At 44.8% G+C, this 23273-nt stretch overlaps 1 protein-coding gene and 1 non-coding gene across 2 annotated transcripts; both read left to right on the top strand.

Moving 5' to 3' along the window:
• The first annotated feature begins 13664 nt into the window (after nt 1-13664).
• trnap-cgg (transfer RNA proline (anticodon CGG)) lies at nt 13665-13736 on the top strand. The gene has a single exon. It is a non-coding gene; the product is annotated as a tRNA-Pro (tRNA).
• A 347-nt stretch (nt 13737-14083) lies between these two features.
• On the top strand, nt 14084-20826 carry thap12b (THAP domain containing 12b). The gene is made up of 5 exons (XM_072691216.1): nt 14084-14321; nt 15116-15236; nt 15609-15716; nt 18446-18482; nt 18573-20826. The coding sequence occupies exons 1-5, from the start codon at nt 14233-14235 to the stop codon at nt 20447-20449; spliced, it is 2232 nt and encodes a 743-aa protein (XP_072547317.1). The 5' UTR covers nt 14084-14232; the 3' UTR covers nt 20450-20826.
• Nucleotides 20827-23273: the final 2447 nt, after the last annotated feature.

Below are 23273 nucleotides of genomic sequence, written 5' to 3' on the forward strand. Positions count from 1 at the left end.
TGTCCGCCCGCATCTTCTCCCACCAGTACTTGTACCAGTACGAGTGAGCCCATACAACGAGACGCTCTCGTAGCAAGGCTGGGATGTAGATTTTGCCTGGGGGGCAAGAGGGGGGCACAATGGTGTGAGCGAGAGTTTGTTTTATCTCCATGTCCAAGTCCCACTGTATCGTCTGTATAGCTACCGCAGGGGGCAGAATGAGCACTGGGTCGGACGCTCCCTCATCCCCCATCTGGTGGATGTGAGAGAGTGCGTCTGCCTTGGTGTTAAATGAGCCCGGCCGATACATGATCAAGAAGCGTAGCGACCACAGAGCTTGCCGGGGGTTCAGACACTTCGCCTGGCATAAGTATTCTAGATTTTTGTGGACCCCTGAGCACTAAGAACGGGTAGTCAGCGTCCTCTAACCAATGATGCCACTCTCCTAATGCCGTCTTAATGGCGAGGAGCTCCCGACTGCCTACCCCGTAAATGCGCTTGGCCCTGGTGAGCTTCTTTGAATAAAAGGCCAAGGGAGGCCCCGTGTCATTGGAAGAGAACAGCCCCCATCCCGTTGTTAGAAGCATCCACCTCAACCACGAACGCCTTTAGAGGGTCGGGGTGGCGAAGCAATGGGGCCGATATGAATGGGCATTTCAGCGCCTGAAAGAACCACGTGATGCGCCAGGGAGCCCCGTTTAGCAAGCACGTGATGGGCACTGCCAAACTGCTAAAATCTCGAATGAACTGTCTATAAAAATTTGCGAAGCCCAAAAACCGCTGGACCTCCTTTACGGAGCCAGGAGAAGGCCAATCTAGGACTGCCTGGACCTTGGTCTGGTCCATCTGAACCCACTGCTCACTGATAATGTATCCCAGGAATGAGATCTCAGACATGAGAAAGAGTTTAGCGAAGAGCTGGTGGGCCCTGAGCTTTGCCAGGACTAGACGGACTTGGTGCACATGCATGGGCAGGTCAGGGGAGTAGACCAAAATTTAGTCCAAAAAGCTTACCACGAAGCATCCGAGGTAGTCTTTAAAGACGTCATTAATGAAGGCCTGGAAGACGGAGGACCTGAACCTTGGATTCGGGGCTCTTGATAGTGGTCAACATGATTCGGAGGGGGACTAGGTCCAAACAGTTCTCCTGACAATAGGGGGACCAGGACACGATTTCCCTTTCGGGCCAGGAAATGAGGGGGTTGTGTTGGCTCAACCATGGCAAACCTAATTTTAGAGCATGGTCTGAGACCGGGAGAACTAACAGGGCAGCCTCCTCCTTGTGGAGGAAGCTGGCGGCTAACTTCACCTTGGTGGTGACGTGCATGATTGGTCTTGGACCCATTGGGTGCCTGTCCAGGGTGGTGATGCAGAGAGGTTTTTTGAGCAGCTCAACAGGGATGTTGACCTGGTCCACTATGTCCGCTCAAAGGGAGCTGCCCTCCGCACCACAGTCGATCTGCGCTAGAAGTGCACAAGACTGGTCTTGGAACGTGACAGTTACAGGCAACGTGATCAGCCGTGCTACCAACCTCGGGCCGATACACTCACCGGATTAGCGCGAGGAGACTCCTCCCTGTGCTCTCTGGTGAACCTCCACGCAGTAGAGTCCCTCACAACCTCTTCTTCTACACTCTTCCGGAGTAAGATGACCCATGCCTACCTCCATGGGTTCGCTGATGGAGGGTGCCATCGAAGGGGTGGCTGCAGGTGGGGTAGTTGAGCCAGGAAGTGGGTTGGGGCAATGGGCGACGGGATAGGTGGGACCCCTAGCACCTACCACGGGCTCGCCAGGACCACGGGACCAGGTGGAGGTAGGATGATCCAAGAGTCGGTATAGCCGAATAGTGAGCGAGGTGAGCTCATCCAGCTCAAGGGACTCACCTCGACATCCCAACTCTCGCTGCAAACGGGGGCTCAACCGGTTGCAGAACAGGGCCACCAGAGTGGCCTGGTTCCACCCACTACCCGCAGCTAGGGTGCAGAACTCTAGCGCGAAGCGGGCTGCCGAACGGTTGCCCTTTTCCAGCCACAGAAGGAGGTCGCCCTTCGTAAGCCCTTCTCGGGGTGTTGGAACACTGCTTTAAACTGCTGGAGGTAGTCCGAGAAGGGCTTTTCATACAGTTCCTCCCAGGTGGCTGTGGCCCAATCCAGAGCTCTGCCCCTGAGATGGGATACCAAAAAGGTGATCTTCGCCTGAATACGTAGCCGGTTTACCCGGTTTACCCGGTTTATCTGGTTTATCTGGTTTATGGGACGTGGTGACTGGACTGGAAGGACTAGTGGGCTCCAACGAAGCTTGTACCAGCTTTGTGAGCCCCAGAACGCCACTCACTAGTTGGGTGACCTGCTGCTGTTGGTCAGCCTGCTGCTGTGCCAGGTGACCAACAGACTCTGACACACTCTGCAGAGTGAGCTGCTGTTGCCCCAAGAACTGTCCTTGGGCACAAACAGCCTGATTCAGAGCCTCCATCTCCGCTGTTCGGGTGGTTTTGGCCGTGAATGCTGTCATGGCGTGTACGGCCAGACAAGACAGGATGAACACTCGCAGAGATGGAACTAAGCAAGGTGTTTATTAGAACACAAAAAGGTGTACAAAATAAGGTTAAGAACAAACAGGGTGCAGCAATCTATGGGTCAAAACTGGAACATGAACAGAAGGTGACAAAGTGGCGAACACAACAAACCTGGCACTGGGAGGAGCTGGGAGCAACAGGGGGTGAGCAGGACACAACAAAGAGATAAACTAAAGAAGGGGACAAATTGGGATACCGGGGTAACTAGAACAGAGAACCAGAGCAGCGCTCTGTGTGAACAAATAGGTTAGCTGGAGAGCCAGCTGCCTGACAAGATAACGAGGCAAGCCCAACCTTAATCCCCAAGCAGAAAGGATCAGAAAACGAACTAAAGTCCATCCAAAGTGGAATTCCGAGCCCTTATTCCTGAAATCATCAGCGGGACAAACTACTGAGAACTGATCCTGTTCAAAGCAAACAGCTGAGATACTGAACCAATAGGTGTCCCAGAATTCCCTACACTAAAGCCAGGAAAGCCACTCAAGGGGCAACAGGGAGCAGCAGGGAAGGCAGTACGCCGTCTCCCTAGAGACCCTTCCGCTGTGAGGTCACAGTGGATCAGAACTCAGAGTGTGTGAGGTCACAGTGTTAGAGAGGCGTGGAGGTTCCGTGCACTGGGCTCTTTTCCTCATTCTGTGTTTAGACATCGGGGAGGAAAGCTGCACCAATGAGCTGCCAGCGCTTCTGGAGCTGCTGCAACTGCAGCGGCGCCGTTCTGGACGACTCGGACACAGAGGAGTCACGGCGGGAGGAGAATGTGGTGGAGAATGCAATCAGAAAAAAGAATAAGAGAAGATGGTGGAGGAGGTGGAGGAAACGTTGGAGGATTGAGGAACAGGGACTCTCCATCAGCACATCTGCGGAGACACTGGAGTACGTGGAGATGCCACTTAAAGATCCGAGCAGTGCCAGGCAGATGGTGTACGACCTCACCAGTCTCACCATTGAGGCACCCAGCACCAGCCGGGAATCTCCGGGTGAGTCCATTAATGTCCTATTGATGTGCCTTCATGGTAAGTTCTGGACCACCTGCCACTTGATGGCATTAACAAGCAGCACGTAAAGGTGGATCTTGAGCCTGAAGGTGAAGGTAACACAAACTTTATACTGCATACCACATAATGCTGGACCACTGAGTCGAAACACAAACACCTCACACGTAAGATCAGCGTCACAGCTGTTCAGCAGTCTTTCCAGCCTTCCCACCACTAAAACAATCCATATAAACCACCACAATACAGAATGTGCAGCAAAATGCTACTCGGGTCCAGGTAGGATCACTAAAAGTTCCTGACCAGATTCCTGAAGTTCAGCTACTAACACCCTTGGTGTTGTCTGATAGATGTGTCAACAGATGCGCAGGAGAAAGAGTCCGCTGTAAATGACACCACAGCGGACAGTGAGGAGAATGCTGAAAGTCAGCCTGCAGATCTCATAGACCAAAAGGTGGAGGACCAGAAGGTGGAGGACGCTCCAGCTGATGAAAGGGCTGTTGAGCATCTTCCTGAAAAGGACACTGAGGCCCATGAGGACCAACCTCTAGAGGTTGAACAGGGACAGAGGGGGTTTGAGGACCAAAAGACTCAGACAGTCTTACCGGACGTGACACAGACAACAAGTGACCAGTTTCTTGGTGAGTTAACTGGGATAGAATCAATTGACCAAACAAACAAGGGCAAAAGACCCTTAAAAACATCTGGGCAGATGTTGAGTAATCTTCTTGTAACTGCAGGAGAGGACCAGAAGGTGGAGGACGCTCCAGCTGATGAAAACGCTGTTGAGCATCTTCCCGAAAAGGACATTGAAGCCCATGAGGACCAACCTCCAAGCAGCGAACTGGAACAGAGGGAAACCCAGCCAGAGGCCCAGAGGCCCTGCAAAGAACAGGTCACTGCTCAGACCCATCAGCAGACACTAAGTGAGCAGCTTCCAGGTGAGAAAACTGAGATAGAATAAATCAACCAAACAAACAAGGGAAAATACCCGTAAGAACATCTGTACGGATGTTGACTGATCTTCTTGTTACTGCAGGAGAGGACCAGAAGGTGGAGGACCAGAGGGTGGAGGACGCTCCAGCTGATGATGAAAGGGCTGTTGAGCATCCTCCCGAGACAGAGGCCCTCAAGGACCTATCTCTGGAAGGTGAACAGGGACAGAGGGGGTTTGAGGACCAAAAGGCTGAGACAGTCCTGGAAGTGATGCAGATGACCAGTTTCGACCAGTTTCTAGGTGAGATATCAATCAATCAATCAATCAATCAAAAAACAAACAAAAAGACGCATAAGAACATATGGACAGATGTTGAATCATCTTCTTGTAACTGCAGGAGAGGACCAGAAGGTGGAGGACGCTCCAGCTGATGAAAACACTGTTGAGCATCTTCCTAAAAAGGACACTGAGGCCCATGATGACCAACCTCTGGAAGATGAAAAGGGACAGAGGGGGTTTGAGGGCCAAAAGGCAGAGACAAATTTCCCGGACGTGACAAATGACCAGCTTCCAGGTGAGTTAAGTCGAATTAGATATCAATAACCTCAATCAAACAAAAATGTCCCCGGAAATACATCTGGCCAGTTGCTGATTGATCTTCTTGTAATTGCAGAAGAGGACCAGAAGGTGGAGGACGCTCCAGCTGATGAAAGTGCTGTTGAGCATCCTCCTGAAAATGCGACGGAGGCCCATGAGAACCAAGTTCCAAGTGACGAACGGGAACAGAGGGCGATCCAGCCAGAGGCCACCCAGAGGAGAAAGACAAAGAAAAGGAGGGGGACACGCGGAAAAGGCCGCAAGATCATCTACAGGAAAGCAAAGGACGCTCCAGCCGAGAACAGGTATGAAGAACTACACAACACCGTCCCCACCTCCTGAGTGGTGAGAGGGTTCCCTCCATCATCAGGAAGATACAGAACAGAAGCTCCAGCTGGAAGATGTTTCTTCATGGAACCCAGACAGGTTGCTAGAGCCTCCTGCAAGAGCCCACAGACCCACAAAGACCAATACCCTCATAATCTGTGCAAGCTTTGAGCTTCTTTTTGGATAAACCACTGAGCAACACCATAGCGATATACAAGGAACCCTTTAGAACGACATAGAAAACATGTTCCATTAGGAATACCGTAGTAACCACCTGCCACTACCCTCCAAACATCTGCCTAAAGTCCCACAGAAACCCTCCAGAAAAAGCAGGAGCAGATCTTTAGGTACCAGGATGTTAAATCTGTGTATTTTGCTTCAATCTTGTGTTCAGGTCAGAGGAGAGTCCACTCCTCCACCCACTTAGAGACACCAGCTCGAGGGACGAGGAGGCTCCCAGCAGGAAGAGCACCCCCTAGAGAGCAGAGACACAGAGAACAGACAGCTCACCAGCACTGAAACTACAACACACACTCCAACACACACAGTAACATACCCTACATCACAGCGCTACACACACTTCTACATACAAACAACCCCACAAACACACACCTACGAACCCACCCTGACACACACCTACGACCCCGCCCTGACACACACCTACGACCCCGCCCTGACACACACCTACGACCCCGCCCTGTCATACGCCCACAACCCCACCATGACATACGCCTATGACCCCACCCTAACACACTCACTCACACACACACACAACCCATTCTTAACACACTTACAAACACAACCCATTCCTAAAACACACACACAACCCATTCCTAAAACACACACAACCCATTCTTAACACACACTCACACACACACAACCCATTCCTAACACACTCACACACACAACCCATTCCTAACACACACACACAACTCATTCCTAAAAAACAAACACACAACCTATTCTTAACACACACACACAACCCATTCCTAACACACTCACACACACAACCCATTCCTTAAACACACACACACACAACCCATTCCTAAAAAAACAAACACACAACCCATTCTTAACACACACACAACCAATTCCTTACAAACACACACAACCTATTCCTAAACCACACACACCTCACACATGACCCATTCCTAAAAAACAAACACACAACCCATTCTTACACACATACACACACAGCCCATTCCTTACACACAACTTCTTCCTAAAGACACACAACCCCTTCCTAAAACGCAAGCACACACAACCCATTTCTAAAACACACACACACACAACCCATTCTTAAACACACACACGACCCATTCTTTACACACTCATAAACATACACACACAACACATTCCTCACACACTCTCTCTCACACACACACACACACAAATGAAACAATAAACACATATAAAAAATTTCAAATGGTTTCTTATTTTTGTTGACATAAAAAACTCAATTCCAGCTTCACAGCAAAAAGACCTCTTGCATAAAGCTGCTTTATTGGTCAGTTATTGATCTGGGTTTCAGCCACAGTAAGACGATAATGATCAGTATTGTACCGATTATCTCTGTATCGGTGCTTTAGTAGATTTAATGGGGACAGCTGCACTGGCTTTGTCTTTGGGACCTTTAGCCCTTTCCACAAACCCAGAATCCTCCCAACTGTACAACTCAGCACAGTGGAAAAGCAGCAGAGAGAGAGAGAGAGAGAGAGATTGACTTTTAACAACACTTTATTTGACCCCTTCAAGGGCACTACATCATGCAAAAGTCACTGCAGACCACGAAAATTTATCAGCTGACACTTGGACCACTCTCTCCGAACACATCTAAAACCCAGGATAAAAGTCTGAGGCGTCACATTAAGAGACGTAAAAATGGTGCGTAAAACAGTGAACAGGAGACGCAGCCTAAAACATAAAAGCATGAAACATCGTCTCCCTCTGAGGACAGAAAGCACAGTCTTGTGTGACCTCAGCGCTCTCCATTCCAGGTGATCTTCGTCACCAAGACCTAGAGCAGCCCGCCACAGCGTATCGGGTCTGCTGTCCAGTCATTTCTTATTAAAAACCTTTACACAAGCCCCGTCCAGAAGCTGACCCGAGACTGACCTGAGCTCCATACTCCGTCCCAGCCCCCTCTTTCAATTGCTTGTCCAGGTCTGCCTGCTGTGCCTCCTCCTGACTCCGCCACACCTCCTTTCACCCTCTCCACCGCCCCTCTGCCCGCCCCACCTGCTCGCCCCACCTGCCAACACTCGTATCTTTAACACCTTCAAGGTGCAGACGTGGCTCTCTCCTCCTTGCTGCTCCCATCTCCAGGTTTTCCTGCTCCTCGCACTGTAGATGCGGGTGACGTGCCGTTCACTCTACGTTCCTCTCACCTTCACACCTCCAAATTTCTCTCTGTTTCTGAATTTGCCTTCACCTTCTCTATTTATTGAGATGTCCTGTGCTCTGCCTTCCCTTCTCGTCGGCAGGAATTGGACGACTATTTGGCCACTGATCTGGTTTCGGTGGGACTTTTTTTTACGAGTACCATCAGTTCTTTTCTGCTAGAGCCGCGGCCCAACTCCAGCAGTGGAATCTCCCCACGTACTGGGGTGCCCTGGACTTGGAGCTCTACTGCTGGGTCTTTGCCGGCCGCACTGCGCTTTCCTGCGAGGCTTGTGGCTGCCCCGCTTCTTCATTTCGGCAACCCACACCCCCTGCTCACGCAGCTGGGCCCGCTACCCGACTTTCCTCATCCAATGCTCGTGTATTTCCTGGTTGGACAGATGGTTTGCAGTAACTTCAACCACCTTGGCTGTTTCGCATCCCCTTGCAGACTGCTCCATGTCTACTCATATTGTGGTCAGGCGCACTCTCGCTCCTCCTGCCCTTGGCGCCTCCCAAAGTTCAGCGGTAGCTGACTGCTCCGGTTTCTCTCCACTCCTGTCAACGTGCCTGCCCTGGCTGCTGATCTGGCGGGTCATACCGATGTGTCCTTTGCCTGTTACCTTCTGGATGGTCTACTTTTCGGGTTCTCCCCTGGCCTCATTGCACTACCTGCTTCCTCGCTCTCGTGTCGCAACCTTCTCTCTGCCTTCTCAGAGCCTGATGTCGTCTCATCACTTTTGACGAAGTAAGTATCTGAGGGTGTCATGATTGGCCCTTTCCCCTCTCTCTCTTCATTGATCTTTCGGCCCCCCATGGTTCCTCTGAGCCCAGTCTCACAGCCCTTTCCAACAATTTGGCCCCTGGGGATTCCCCTCTCTGATGAGAAAGCCATGGGCCCTTCAACTTTCCTCGAGTTCCTTGGCATCACATTAGACTCCGTTTTGTTCCAAGCCTCCCTTCCTCAGGAGAAGCATGACCACATAACTCAGTCTCTCTCCGCTTTTTTCAATTCTCCTAACTGCAGCACCTTAACTGCACAACTCGAATCATTCCACAGGGTCGCTCCTTCATATCTCACCTCCTCCACCTCACTTCTTCAGTCCAATCCTTGCATCACACAGTCATGTTGGACGACTCCTGCCTCCTGGAGCTCAAGTTTTGGCTTGCCTTGCTTCGACACTGGAATGGCATATCCTTCTTTTACGAAGATGTCATCGGCGACCCTGCGGACGTTCAGCTCTTTACAGAGGCGGCTCCTTCTACCGGCTTCGGGGGCAACTATAATGGTCGCTGGTTTGCCTCTCCCTGGCCTACCTCTCCCAGGTTGATTTACCTCGCGTCCGGACCTGATGATCCGTCAAGGACTTCCCGACCGATCATGGTGACGAGTCAAAAAAATCCTTTTTTTCTTCCTCACGTGTACAAAGACTAGGTAACGTCTCTTAGTTCAGATTTTTAAGTATGCACACTGATCAGCCATGACATTGACACCACCTCCTTGTCTCTACGTGCGTTGTGCATTTTATGAGCTTACCATATACAGGCACTTTGGAGTTCTACATGTACAGGTTGTAGTTCATCCGATTCTCTGCATACTTTGTTAGCCTCCTTTCACCCTGTTCCCCAATGGTCAGGAGCCCACAGGACCACAACAGAGCAGTTATTATGTGGGTCATTCTCAGCACCGCAGTGACTCTGACCCGGGGGTGGCGTGTCAGTGAGCGCTGCGCCGGACAGTCCACCAACTGGAAATATCCAGCCAACAGTGTCCTGTGGGCAGCGTCCTGTTCCTGGTGATGAAGGACTAGAGGATGACCAACGCAAACTGTGCAGCAACAGATGAGCTTCTATCTGCAGTGAGGCTAGGGGCATGCTTTTTTCTGACTCAATTTAGTGGCACTAACCAGCTTTCACATAACATTTGATATGAGCTGTGACCCAAACATTTTAGCTACCGAGTTCACTAGCCTGTTGGCCAATGCTAACCTCACCCTAGAAGACTTTAGAAAGTCTCTGAAAATACTTTTGCGAGACTAAAGTCTGAGGCCCGTTCGCCTCTGAAGACAATTTAATTTCCATTGTTATGCAGATGACACACAGCTCTTTATATCAGCCAAACCTGACGATAAATTCAGATGAAAGAAAATCCAGGACTGTGTAAACGCTCCTGAATACTTGTGAGATCTTATTACATATTATGAACCATCAAGAATACTTAGATCTCAGGGTGCTGGCTTCTTAGTAGTTCCCAAAATTCAGAAAACCTCAGCAGGGGGAAGAGCCTTTTCTTATAAAGCCCCCCAACTCTGGAATAACCTTCCAGATAATGTTCGAGACTCAGACACAGTCGCAATCTTTCAAACTCATCTGTTTAGTTGAACTTTTGGTAAGTAATGTTTCCCCTTAGATAAAGGTTGTTTTTTTTGTAGTATACTGAGATGCTGGAGCTATCGTCTCGCTGCTTGCACGCGATCACTCAGGTTTGTATACGGTGGAGCAGATGGACGCTAGCAGAGGAGGATGGGTCCCCCTTGTGAGTCTTGGTTCCTCCCAAGGTTTCTTCCTCCAGCTCTGAGGGAGTTTTTTCTTGACACTGTCACCATTGGCTTGCTCACTGGGGGTCTTAGACTTTTCATGTGTTTTAATGTTATTTATTTTTCTTTTTTTCTGTCTTTTGCTAATTACTGATGATGTAAAGCTGCTTTGTGACAACAACAGTTTAAAAAATCGCTGTACAAATACATTTCATTTGACTTGACTTGACTTACTCACAGTCACAGACTATAATTTCGCAAATACTGAGACTCTTGCAGTGTCCCTCTTTGCAAGACTGCAACTAGATTCCCTTTGAGATGATTTCCTATCATGGTCCCGATGGAAATGTACAAGATGAGAGTAGTTAAAAACTTGTGAAAAGCTCTGAAATATTTAAAAACGTTGCAGAAAATATTTTAACGTTGGACACCAGGTGGCGATAATAGACTGCATATGGTAATGAACGGTGGTAGTGCAGTTGGACACCTGGTGGTTGATGCTGGTATTGCAGAAGGAGTTGGAGGTTTGTGTTCAGATACCGTGAATAATTTCTCAGGTGGGTTTGTTCCTGGATGGAAGCTGCGTGCACTGTAGGCGTTGCCCCACCTATTCGGTTACATGAATTTCTCCTGCAAAAGTGCTGCCAAAACGTCAGGTTTGTTTTAGGCTGAGGATCTTACTTTGTTTAGTAGAAGACACAGTTGTAGGGCTATTTATTTAATGACATACTAATGAACCGTCCTGTTCCCGCTGATGAAGGACTAGAGGATGACCAACACAAACTGTGCAGCAACAGATGAGCAGTGAGGCTAGGGGCATGCTTTTTTGACACAATTTAGTGGGATTGGGAGAGGTGGGAGTGGGATTTTAGACCTCCTTTTACAAGGGGAGAGAGTGGAAACTGTCCCAGCTCTGCCCTGCATGCCAGATTGCCAGTGTCCTAATGAACTTTAAAAATGTTTTTACAGAATTCCAGATGTAATATTTCCATTGGATTTTTGTCCCATAATGTTTCCTTGATAAATATCAGACCAAACAGAAATATGGCTTTAATTATTGAATTGAACATTTTTAGCCAGATTTGATTTGGTGGGTTGAATATATGATGCACTGATCAATAGTCTAAGGTAATTGCATTCCAGTTTTTACGGATTTTTTTCCGAAGATCCCCCAAAAAATGTATTAATTGCTTTTTTTCCGTTTTGCTAAGTTGATTTTGCATGTATTGATTTTTTTTTTGTATTATTTTTATAATGTTACAATGCTTGAAGATACTTTAGATGCCCTATATATATATTTGGCTGCTTTGTCAGCTTGTAGATAATCTTATGTAGACAGTCAGCTGCCAGGTTTGTCTTTTTCATTAGTTTAATAGTTTGTTTCAGTACAGTGCTGTTGTGTAGTCAGTGACACTGTGTTCTGTCCATTGATATGATTTGGGGAGAGGGTAAGTCTTAAGAAGAATTAGTGTTTGGGTCTTGTTTACTTGTTATTGTTGTTGATTTTTTTTAAGTATAGGACTATGTGACAGTGATCTGAAAAATGTAGTTGAGGTAAGACTACAAATGTATTGATATGCCCAGAATTGATATCTGTGATTGCATAATCTACCACACTGCTGCCCAGTGTGGAGCAGTAGGTGAATCTGCCACTGGAGTCTGCTCTCATCCTGCCATTTACAATGTACAGACCTTACAGACCATTACACAGCTTAAGGATGTGTTTTCCATTTTTGTTGATTACACTGTCATAGCTTTGTCTCTAAGTGGTTATACTTGTGTGACATGAAAGAATTTGCTTAGATATGTTTGATAATGTTTCTATATTAAGACAATCATGTTCTCTGGCAGTTCTTGCATTTAAATTGCCACAGAGCAAAATATGACCCAAATCCTGAAAATGATTTATTTCTTTTGCAAGATTTTCAACAATGTCCTCTGTGTTAAGGGGAATTTGGGGGAGGTATGTAAATAGCACACAAATAGGATACAAATCAGGTTTAAAATTAGGTTGAGGAAATACAAAGTCAAAAAATCAATAAGTCTGGCCCTAGTCAGAGTAAAAAGCAGAACTTCCATGAGGAAGAGTTGAGCTGAGAGAATTTTCTAAGTATAGTCTGTCAACTTAGAAAGTGCGTTCAGTCTCAAATCGTCAGGCAGGTGCCCAAAAGACACCGCCCCAGTGCACTTTTGATGGAGATTTTATACCCTAATGGGCATAAATGAATGTTCGATACCTGACAACAATTACAAACAATTCCTAGCGATTAACTTGTCCACGAAGAGATAGTCCTTCCGGCAAGAACAGCCCACAGGTGATCTGTGATGTGTGAAAGGGAGGATGGAAGGATGGAAGGATTTATTGGAGAAATAGATGTATGTTGTGGAATGTACATATGTGAGGATGGGTGTTCATGAGTGTTCTTGGAAATGTGTGCGTGAAGGTGGGTGTTGTAGGAACGGAACAGAGAAATGTGTGTGTGTGTGTGAAGATGTGTTATCTGTGTGGCCAGTGAGTATGTGTATAAGGCCTTGTAGGAACGGAACAGAATCTGTCTTTGGCACTACAAATGCATGCATAAACATGATAAAGGGGATGGAATAAGGTAAGCCTGCTGGAAAACAAAACAACAATATTTTGTACATCTGTTATTTTTACTATACAGTATAATCTGCTGATGCAAGTATCTGATATTTTAATGTATAGTCTGTCGATGACAGTGCTATTTATAACCTATATTAATATATAATCTGTCAATGCTGATGCTGGACACCAAGCTACATTTTGTAATTGGGTTTTTTAATTGTAGTATGCAGTATATTGTCGCTGTCCAATTAAAACCATGTATCTCCAAATTAGTGACTTTTCCGTCAATGTAAAGAGCATTTTTATTTGTTCATTCATAATTATTGTAATTGTGTACAGGGAGCAGCTACAGGGTTCAGACTTTTTCGATCTGATTTCAATATGATGGCGCATCCCTACTTTTCAGACGTGTCTTTGGCTGATTGTTGATCACTGGCTCACTGTTGCTCTCACTCCTGCCTCTCCACTGCCTGTGACTGAATGGAGGCTTCAGCTCTGACCCAGTCTTTCCTCTTCAGGCTCTTCAGTGAGATGTACCTCTCACTGTCGCCCCCGGCTGCTGATCAATCGCATTGTTGAACAGCTTCTCTGTGAGGAAGGCTGATGGCAGAAAAATGCAAAATATGATGTAAAAGGAAAATGAACAAAATAATGCACAGTTAAATGACTTAAACGACATTTAGTCGGGAAAACACTGATGTGGTCAGTGCAGTTATGTTCTTACTAAAGCAGTAAGCCGCGGTTACAGCGCGCGGCTCGTTGGTCTAGGGGTATGATTCTCGCTTCGGGTGCGAGAGGTCCCGGGTTCAAATCCCGGACGAGCCCAAATTTTTTTTTGTTCGTATTGTATTAATTTAACCGATTCAACAATAAGAGAATCATTAAAGATGTGCCTATATTTCACCACTTACCCAACTCTTTCATATATTAAAATATTGTTAATTTTGTGCAAAACTGTAAGAGACGTATTGCTGTAGGTGAATGAAGTAGGAAACCCAGTGCCCGGCTGGGGTCAACACGCTATTACGTTTAGAAAATTAAATACAATTAAAATAATATTTTCCGACATTTATTCAGTTTCGTAAAAATGTGTTTTTTAAGTTTATTTTGCATTGTTGTGAGGCCTGGAGCACACTGGGAGTGTCGCAGTGCATTGTGGGTTGGTAGTTCAGACACCGCTCCCGCTTTGCGCTTTGTTAGCTAGCAGTAATGTTAGCGATGTAGCTAGTTACAATAACAAACCCTCTAACCCACAGTTATTTACACATAAGCCTGGGGAAAGTTTCACATTCTTAGCCTGTTTATTCACGTTTCTCACACAATGCCCAATTTTTGCGCGGCCCCGAACTGCACCAGAAAGAGCACTCAGTCTGATTTGGCTTTCTTTCGGTTTCCCAGAGATCCGGAGAGGTACGTTAACACTGTGGGTTCATTCCTAATAGACTAACGTGCTGAAAATGAAAGGACTGCGGGTTATGACTTGGTGTGACAGCGAACAGCAAACCAATGGTTAGCTAGCCCCGGTCTTTGGTCTCAAACCAAACATGTAGCTATCTGAGGTAGGTCAGTGCTACGTTAGCTAGAGTTAGCTAGCTAGCTCTGTGGCTAAAGCGTGGACAGACAGCAGAGAGGGGTTGGGGAGGTTATACAAGTAAACACGACTCTGTTAGACTGGTCATTAGCTAAGTGTTATGACTAATGAAAGTGGTGTTCTTGCTTGACGGACTGAGCGAGGGCTAACTAAGCATTAGCTAGCTTATTAAGTTCAAAATTGGGTGTCGAGTACATGTATTGAGCCTGTCAGTTGGCAGGGCATCAGGTTCTTTGAACAGCTCCCTCCACATTCCTCTTAAAGCTATTGCTGCAAGCCTGCTGCCCCAATCACAAAGATGGAGAGACTAAAGTTTGGCATGAGTACTGTGAGGAAAGCAGTAGAAACTGCTGGATCAAACATTTGAGGGTGAATAGTGAATCTGATCAGATCCTGTTCTAAATCAAGCCTGGAACAGCACACACGCACACACACGCACACACACACAATGAATGACCAAGAGTCCTGTCAGTGCTAAGGTGCTTCCAGGAATCCCAGCTCAGAGTTGAACCAGCAGGGAAGTCATCAAGCACTGTCAAATGGCAGCTTTCCAGGACAGTGCATGATCATCTCTGACCTGTGTGTTTGTGTTACGTTGTGTTTACGTTCGCAGATGTAGGCTATGGGTGGAGAACTGCCGTCGTGCAGATCTGGAGGAGAAAACTCCTGATCAGTTGAACAAACACTACCGACTCTGTGCAAAACACTTTGAGCCAGCCATGATCTGTAAAACTGTGAGTATCAGGACTGGTAGTGTCTGGTAGTGATAGTAGTGCTTTTTTCAAATATATAGCTCAAGTTCATGGTTTTATTTGTCAGATGTAGATATACACAGTACAACTAGCAGTGACATGCATGGATAATGGTCTGCTCACATAAAACAACAGGATTGAATATAGGTGAAATAAATATACTCAGATGAGCAAAGAAGATACAGCTTTGTCAAATAAAATAACCTAAAAAAGTATTAAACATATAATATATATAAGATACATATAGGAATAACATTAGCAATATGTACACCAAATTTACACAAAAACAAACCAAAAATATATATGCTGGACATTTTTATTCTGTTATTATTATTATTATTATTATTATTTCAGAGCCCTTACAGGACTGTGCTGAGGGACACAGCTATTCCTACCATTTTTGATTTAACCAGCCACCTCAGCAATCCACACAGCAGACACCGCAAACGGATCAAAGTTTTGGTAAGATTTCATTATTTTTTTCATTATTATTATTATTTTATATGTACAATTTCATTGCATTACAATTTCATTTCATGCATACATTCATACTTGGCTCATATTTACAGTAGAGCTGTATAATTAAACAAGTCAAGAAAAATGCTAATAGAAAGATTAGTCTTATTTATTACTGCAAGCCACAATCAGGGTTTTGTAAGGACATTATAAAATATTTTGTTTGCATATTTTACACATTTAATTAAATCCAAATGGAATGTGTACAACTCTAATAGTAAACAGTAACAAAAAAACCCTGTTATATACATACTTAAGTTTAATCAAATTAATATTGATGTCAAAGTGTATTTTTAATTGTATTGACTAGTCATCACATCTTGTCACAAATCAGAATAGGAAGATTATCGGTCATTGACCAGTGTTATAATAGCAACAGGTGAGTTAAGGCTGTTCTGTAGTAAACTCTGATTATTTACTTTTTTACTTTCACTTCTGTTCTTAGGTAAAGTGGTATGATAATACTGGCTGTTGTGCTGGTCTTTCTGTCATCTAAAGCAGCTAACCTTATACAACCTTAATGTTATATCCATGCATTGTTTTGGATTAGCCATGCTAACAACAGTCACCCAAACAGGACAGAAGAAATTAGGCTTAGTCTGGCCTTTTGAAGACTGTAAAATGTCCTGTAGTCCACTTTCTGTAGAGTATTAGACATAGTTTTTTTCATGATGATATTTGTAGTGTATTTGTAATATCTTGGGAGAAAAATGTCATGCAAAAAAGGCTTCTGTTCTAAGCACAAGTTTCTTTGATGGTAGGACTGTGTTGTCGCTGTTCTTCGGTAGAAATAGAAATTGGAAAAAGTAGAAAATAGAAAAAAAGAAATAGAAAAAGTCCTGCATCCGTGAAATGTCATTGGGCTTCAGGGATTTATGGTTTTAAAACTGTTCACAGGTAAACACACTTATACTGTAAACAAGATAGTTGGTAATATCCAAGTACGGGTTTGGAGGCAGCAGTGAAAGCATGCTAACTTTTAGCGGTCAGATTGTTCAGATTAATGTTCATGAAAGACCACAGTTTATCCAATTGAGAGTCGCTGACATGCTTGCTAAGTTTGTCTTGATTGTGTTCTCACACCTTTGCTTCTGCTTCTCTAGTTTTATTGTTTTCAGACTCCCAGATATTACAAAAGTGAGCTAGTTTCTATTGCTCTCACTGCACCACTTACTGCAACAATACTCAAATTTGGTGCATCTGTGATGTTTTACACAGTAAACCGTCAAAAAGCCTTATTCAGACGGGATTAGTTTTACTCTGGTGAGGTGGCTTAATGTTATTATTATTGAGTTTCTCAGTGGTTTTAGTCCTGTCCGAATGCAACATGTCAGTCATTTTTACAGACTATGTGCTCCCAAGTCAGTAAATATTCTCATGCTTTTTCCTTCAGTAAAACAAGTTGTAAAAGTAACCTCGTTATAATAATCCTGTGGAAATTCATAGGTGGATAAATATTTCATCATATAGTATTTCACAAAAGTAAATACACCCCTCATAATACACACCTGTTATGTTTTTTTTAATGGGATAACACTTTAGAAATAAAACTTAGAGTATATAACTTAGAGTAGTCAGTGTACAGCTTGTGTAGCAGTATAGATTTACTGAAGTGAGTACACCTTACAGGCAACATGTCCAAATTTTGCCTATAGTGTCAAAATTTAGTGTGAGACCAGACCCTGATGCTACCACCATGCTTGACTATAGGAAAAGAACAGTTATCTTGGTACTTCTCATTGAGCGCCTCAACACATGCTGGACACCATCTGAGCCAAACAAGCTTATCCTGGTCCCGTCAGACCACAGGACTTGGAATTGTACCCAAAGCACCAAATTTAACAGCTTTGCTCCTTATTCAAACCTTCGAACCTTGTAACTCTAAGGAGTCACATGACACCAGGGATGGGCAACAACTCAATTGGGCACAATCAAAGGTTCAGTGCGAGGTGTACTGCCTTGTGTTGCCAGCTATTTGGACATTAATGGCTGTGTGTTGAGTTATAAGACCAATTTCAAAGTTCCATTTCTATAGTGTTGTCCCGTGAAAAGATCTAAATATTGCAGGAAAGTGAGGAGTGTATTTCCCTTTTGTAAGATACTTTGTCCTATAGATACCACGATAGATTGTATGGAGTTGCCCGTAGTACCTCGGGTCATTGAAGCCTGTGGCAAACCTCAGATGTTGTAAGACGTACAACACTCAAATCCAGAAGGTGATCCAAAGGACTCCTCAGAGGCACGGCCCTACTATGTAGTGTAGCCTATAGGCTATGTAAATGATATAAGCGTAAGTAGATGCTAAATTACGAACAGAAAATTCATTATTACTATAAGTGTGTTATAAGATTGTGGGTTATCATCCTGTAATGCTTTATCAGTGGTTGCAGGATGCTTTTTCAGAGGTGACAGCAGTGCGTAAATAGAGTAACCACTTCCTTCTAAGTCATATATGCTGTTATTTTTTATCCCGTGCGAATCGGTCATACATTTTCCAGATGTCCTGTAGTAAAATTACATTATTTCACCTCCAGAGACAAATAATGTTAACCAGCCATTAAAAGGGATAAGATACTGCTATTCTGGACTCTGGATACTTATATTTCAATATCAGGTTCAGTAATAATACTGCTCTTCAAATTTTGTGTTTAACTCCTTCCCTTCATTGTTTATAGACCGATGAGGAGGTCCGGAAAATAAAAGAAAGGAGACGTGAGTATTTATTACCAGACTGAGTAGATGTGTTAAAGTAGAATTTGATTCTTGCTATAAATTTACGTTTTCTTTTTCTCTCCTCCCCAGTGGAGTCTTCAATTGAACACCTGCTCGCCAAAAAGGACAAAAATGACAGTCAGGACGGCACTGAGACAAATGATGATGTACCTCAGTTGACTCCACATCAGAAAGAACTAAGAGAGTTTTTAAGGTCATTGTTTGAAGTGATTGTGTTAATAGGAAAACAAAACTTTCCATTAAGTTTCCAGTCAAAAAACGAGCAGGAGAGTCACCCCATCATCATGAGCACCTTTCAGGCCCTGCTAGAAAACCGCATAAATGCAGGGGACGAATTCCTGAGAGGGAAATTTGAAGCAGCGCCCATTAACGAGGAATACTGGCCAGCCCCACAACAGAGGCAGCTCCTGGACATCTGTGAAACCTGTGTTCGTGAGGAGCTCCTCCAAGAAGTACGAGAAAGCCGTTTTTTTTCATTGGTGACTGGGGAGCTGGTGGAGTTTCCAGAGGGCCAGCACATCCCTGTGTTCTTGCGTTTCGTGGACCAGACCAACTCACTTCGTGAGGAGTTTATAGAGTTCCTCTTGTTTGATGGAGAGGAGCTTTCTGTGGCAGACAAATTGGAGTCTCATATCACACAACAGTGGGGCCTGACCATGGACCACTGTAGAGGCCAAGCCCATGCTGCCTTCGGTGTGCTTGGCAGTAGGATGAAGTCCATAGCCACGCAGATCATGGAGAAATTTCCAATGGCCGTAAATACTCCTTGCTCGACTTGTGCACTTAATGTTCACCTGGCCAACAGCATTCCCTTGACCGGAGTTCAGGTAGTAATGTCAGTTCTAAAAAAGGTAGACATGTTTTTTAAGGCATCCCCACTACTGCAGGCAGAGCTGGACAGTGCCATCTCCATTTACTGTCACAACAACGTGGAGAAAGCAAGTGATCTGAAGGAGAGCTGCCGTGCGACGTGGACCGACCTTCATAATGTGTTCGAGCTGGCTGTGGATTTGTTGGAGCCGCTGTTGCTCTGCATGGACAGTGTACATGACAACGAGGACTTGAAGTGGAACGACCAAATCACAAGCGATGCTTACACAATCTCGGAGGCTTTCGCAGACTTTGAATTTGTCGTCACTTTGGTTGTGCTAAAGAACGCACTCTCTTTCACTAGAGCATTTGGTAAAAACCTGCAGGGTGAAACCCTTGATGTGTTTTTCGCAGCCAGCAGTCTAACGGCTGTCTTGCATTCTTTACACGAGGTCATAGACAATGTTGAGGTCTACCATGAATTCTGGTTCGAGGAAGCGGTGAACCTGGCCACGGCTATGGAAATCCCAGTGAAAGTGCCAAGGCTGTTCCTCAGGAAGCAGCAGGCGGTTGAAACCTTGGAAATACAAGCAGAATCGTTCTTCAAAGAGTACCTTACCCTTCCGGTCATGGAGTACATCACTCAGGAAGTCAAGGACATCTTCTCGGAGAACCATCTCAAAGCTCTCAAGTGCCTGTCACTGGTTCCGGCAGTCATGGGCCAGATGAAGTTTAATACGTCCGAGGAGGCCCATGCAGACGTGTTCAGGAGCGACCTTCCCCAGCCGGACACGCTGCCTGCAGAGCTGCACTGCTGGAGGATCAAGTGGAAACACCGGGGGAAGGAAGTTAGCCTGCCGTGCACTATTCACGAGACGCTGCATCACTCGGACGTCAAGTTCTTCCCGAACGTCAACGCGTTCCTGAAAATCCTGGCCTCTTTGCCTGTATTGAAGCTTGGTGACAGTCAAGGCGAGACTGGTCAGAAACGCTTACAGGCTTACCTTTTGGACACACCGGTCAGCCACAGGTCAAAAAATTTGGCGGTGCTAAATATCAACTACCACATAAAAATGGATTTAGAAGAAATGGTTGAACGTTATATCAAAAGTTATCCAGAGGATGAAATTGATTGAGGAATTCCACCAATATAGAGACTCAACATGTAGCCTGAGAGTCTGAATCGTGTCTAACCGCAGCCTGTGACTCTAAGAAAAACATCTGTAAAGTAGTTATTTTTGTAATTTCTGTACATAACTTATGCAATGTTTTTCTGCATTCATCTTCTTTGACTGATGTTCCGATGTTAAAAGCATTTATACTGCCGTTGGTTTGGATCTGTCAGGCCTGCCTTCATTTCGTTTGACACAGGATAAACTGGAGCGTGTTGTGTGAAATTTGACCAGCAACTTAGGGGGAAAAAAGGCTTTTTAAGTCTCCAATGTGATGATAAACGATGATGATGATTCGCTTAATTTAAAGTGTAAATAAACAGATTCTGCATTTTAATATACATTATGATAACATCATATTCCTTGCATGGTTGTTTAAAGGAAGAGTTGGGTGTAAAGATACTAGGCTAACGATGCTAACAAACACTAGACTTAGACTTTAATCAATTTCATTTCTGTAAATGCATCAGTTGAAAGACAATTTTGGGCATGTATTTACAGACATGATCTTGGTAATTGTTTAAATCCAGTGGTTGTAAGCAGCATTAGACTAGCATCTATAGCACTGGTCAGATATCAAACAATGTGAAATGTCTTGGCTAATCAACAGCATCTGGAGTTAGTGATAAATCTTGTTAATTAGATTCTTCACCAAACTATTCCTTTAACAAAGTGATGATATGATTAGATTTTTATTAAGTTGGGCACATATTTGCTTACCAGACCTGAGGAACACTTGATATCTGTAGGGTTTACCTTGAAGTTTGTGTTTGTGAATATCTTAAAAGTAATAAGGCCTGATCAGTGTGCACTTTGTAACGGGTCTAGATTTTAAGGTGCACGATGCTTTGTTTACAGATGCACTATATGGACAAAAGTATACCTACACATTACATCTACAGGAGCTTTTATTACATCCCATTCTAAATCCATAGGCATTTATAATGGAGTTATAACAGTGTCCACTCTTTTGAGAAGGATTTCTACAAGATTTTGTTTTATGTCTGTTCATCCAGAAGCACATTTGGGGGCCTGGCCGGCGATCTCAATTCTAGTTCATCCGAAATGAGGTTAAAATCAGGGCCAGTGTGTGGGCCAGTCTAGTTCTTCCACACCAACCATGCCTTTATGGACCTTGCTTTGTGCACTGGGGCAAAGTCATCCCCCCTTATCCAAACTGTTTCCACAAAGATGGAACCGTACAGTTGTCCAAAAATATTTCCCTACACTGGAACTAAGGGGCACACTGGGGCACACTGCAGTCAGCGAGATTCGTCACTCCATAGAACACATTTTCACTGCTCCAGAGTCCAGTGATTTGGTGCCTACCACCATTCCCTTGAATGCAGTTACTCAGCCATGGAAACCCAGCTGGTGGAATTTCTTCCCTCCTAGATATTCTACTGTGTATCAGCTGTGAGTGACATTATTGAAAAGTGGAAGCGTTTAGGAACCACAGCAGGGGTCAGCGCTGAGTGCTGAGCTCAGAGCTTAGTGCAGAAAGGTCTTCAATGCTCTGCTGAGTCAATAACTGCAGAGCTCCAAACCTGCTGTTAGAGCTGCAAAAGGGGCACCAGCTCCACATTAATGTCTGTGGATTTAGAATGTCGTAAAAGCTCCTGTACGTGTCCCAATACTTTTTCCATGTGTTGTACCTCAAGATTCACCCTCAAAAAATATCTGTCACTGATAAGTCACACCCCTCACACCTATAACAACTGAATAATACGCTCTTAGCAGCTGTATTACCAGGCTAAAGCACAGCCTCCACACGGCAGGTTAGTTTTGTGTTCTGACTTTCTGAACAACTGCCTGGTGTGAGCACTGAGAGTGATCCCCATTCCTATTCAGTTTCTGTTTTCTGTTTTCACAGATTTATTAGATATGTTCTAGAGAAATCCTGTAACTCAACAGATTTGCTGATATTGTACTTGGTCTGGAACGATCATCTGGTCAACGATCATCATTTAGTTTGCATTGAATTCAAACCGTTATGGCTGAATTTTGTACAAACTATATGTGCTGAAAACCAGGTTTACACTGTTTTTACTTACAGATGTACACTCACTGAGCACGTCATTAGAAAGGCCTGTACTGCAGCTACTCCTTTATGCTGTTATCTAATCAGTCAGTCGTCTCACAGAACTGCAGTGCATGAACTCTTGCAGACCCAGGGCAGCAGCTTTAGGTAATGTTCACATCTAACCCGAAAAATGTCATGTCAGTGACTTTGAGCATCATTTACTCACTCACTCTCTCTCTCTTTTCAGGCGGTTGCTATGATGACCAGCACCACTAGATGGTACGTGTCTCTCTTAAAAAAGGGAAACAAAGGAATAAGGGTGTGACTGATCAGCCTACAAGCCACTGTGGAGATACAGCTAGCTAGCTCTCTCTCTTTCTTTCCCCCTGCCTAAGTAACTAATTAGTGTACAGTTCACATCCTGTACTGACACTAAGACAGAGTGGACAGAGAGGAAAAACCTGAGCCATACTCTCCAATGCAGCTCATTTGCTCACAGTCACTGCTTATTGTCCTTTTGAGAAAGCATTCACCAGACTTTGGCACGTTGACCATTTTTGCCAACACACTCTCTGGAGAATATTGAGTACCAGATCAGAGTCAGACAAGCTGCCTTAAAGACAAACAGTGGACACACCAGATACACCAGATATCCGGAGACAAACCCATTCATTCTTGTTTAAGTCTTTAAGCTGTTCATAATAAATGTATTTAAAAATGTAAATATCACATTATAATTAGAACATTAATATACTAGTATTATCT

The sequence above is a fragment of the Salminus brasiliensis genome, chromosome 11 (assembly GCF_030463535.1).
Source record: "Salminus brasiliensis chromosome 11, fSalBra1.hap2, whole genome shotgun sequence".
NCBI classification, from domain to species: Eukaryota; Metazoa; Chordata; class Actinopteri; order Characiformes; family Bryconidae; genus Salminus; species Salminus brasiliensis.

Excerpts from the sequence above, each read along its gene's own strand:
- thap12b (XM_072691216.1), top strand. The coding sequence starts at position 14,233 with ATGCCCAATTTTTGCGCGGCCCCGAACTGCACCAGAAAGAGCACTCAG. Across the intron at positions 15,717-18,445 it reads GCAAACGGATCAAAGTTTTG|ACCGATGAGGAGGTCCGGAA; the intron begins GTAAGATTTCAT and ends CATTGTTTATAG. Across the intron at positions 18,483-18,572 it reads GAAAATAAAAGAAAGGAGAC|TGGAGTCTTCAATTGAACAC; the intron begins GTGAGTATTTAT and ends TCTCCTCCCCAG.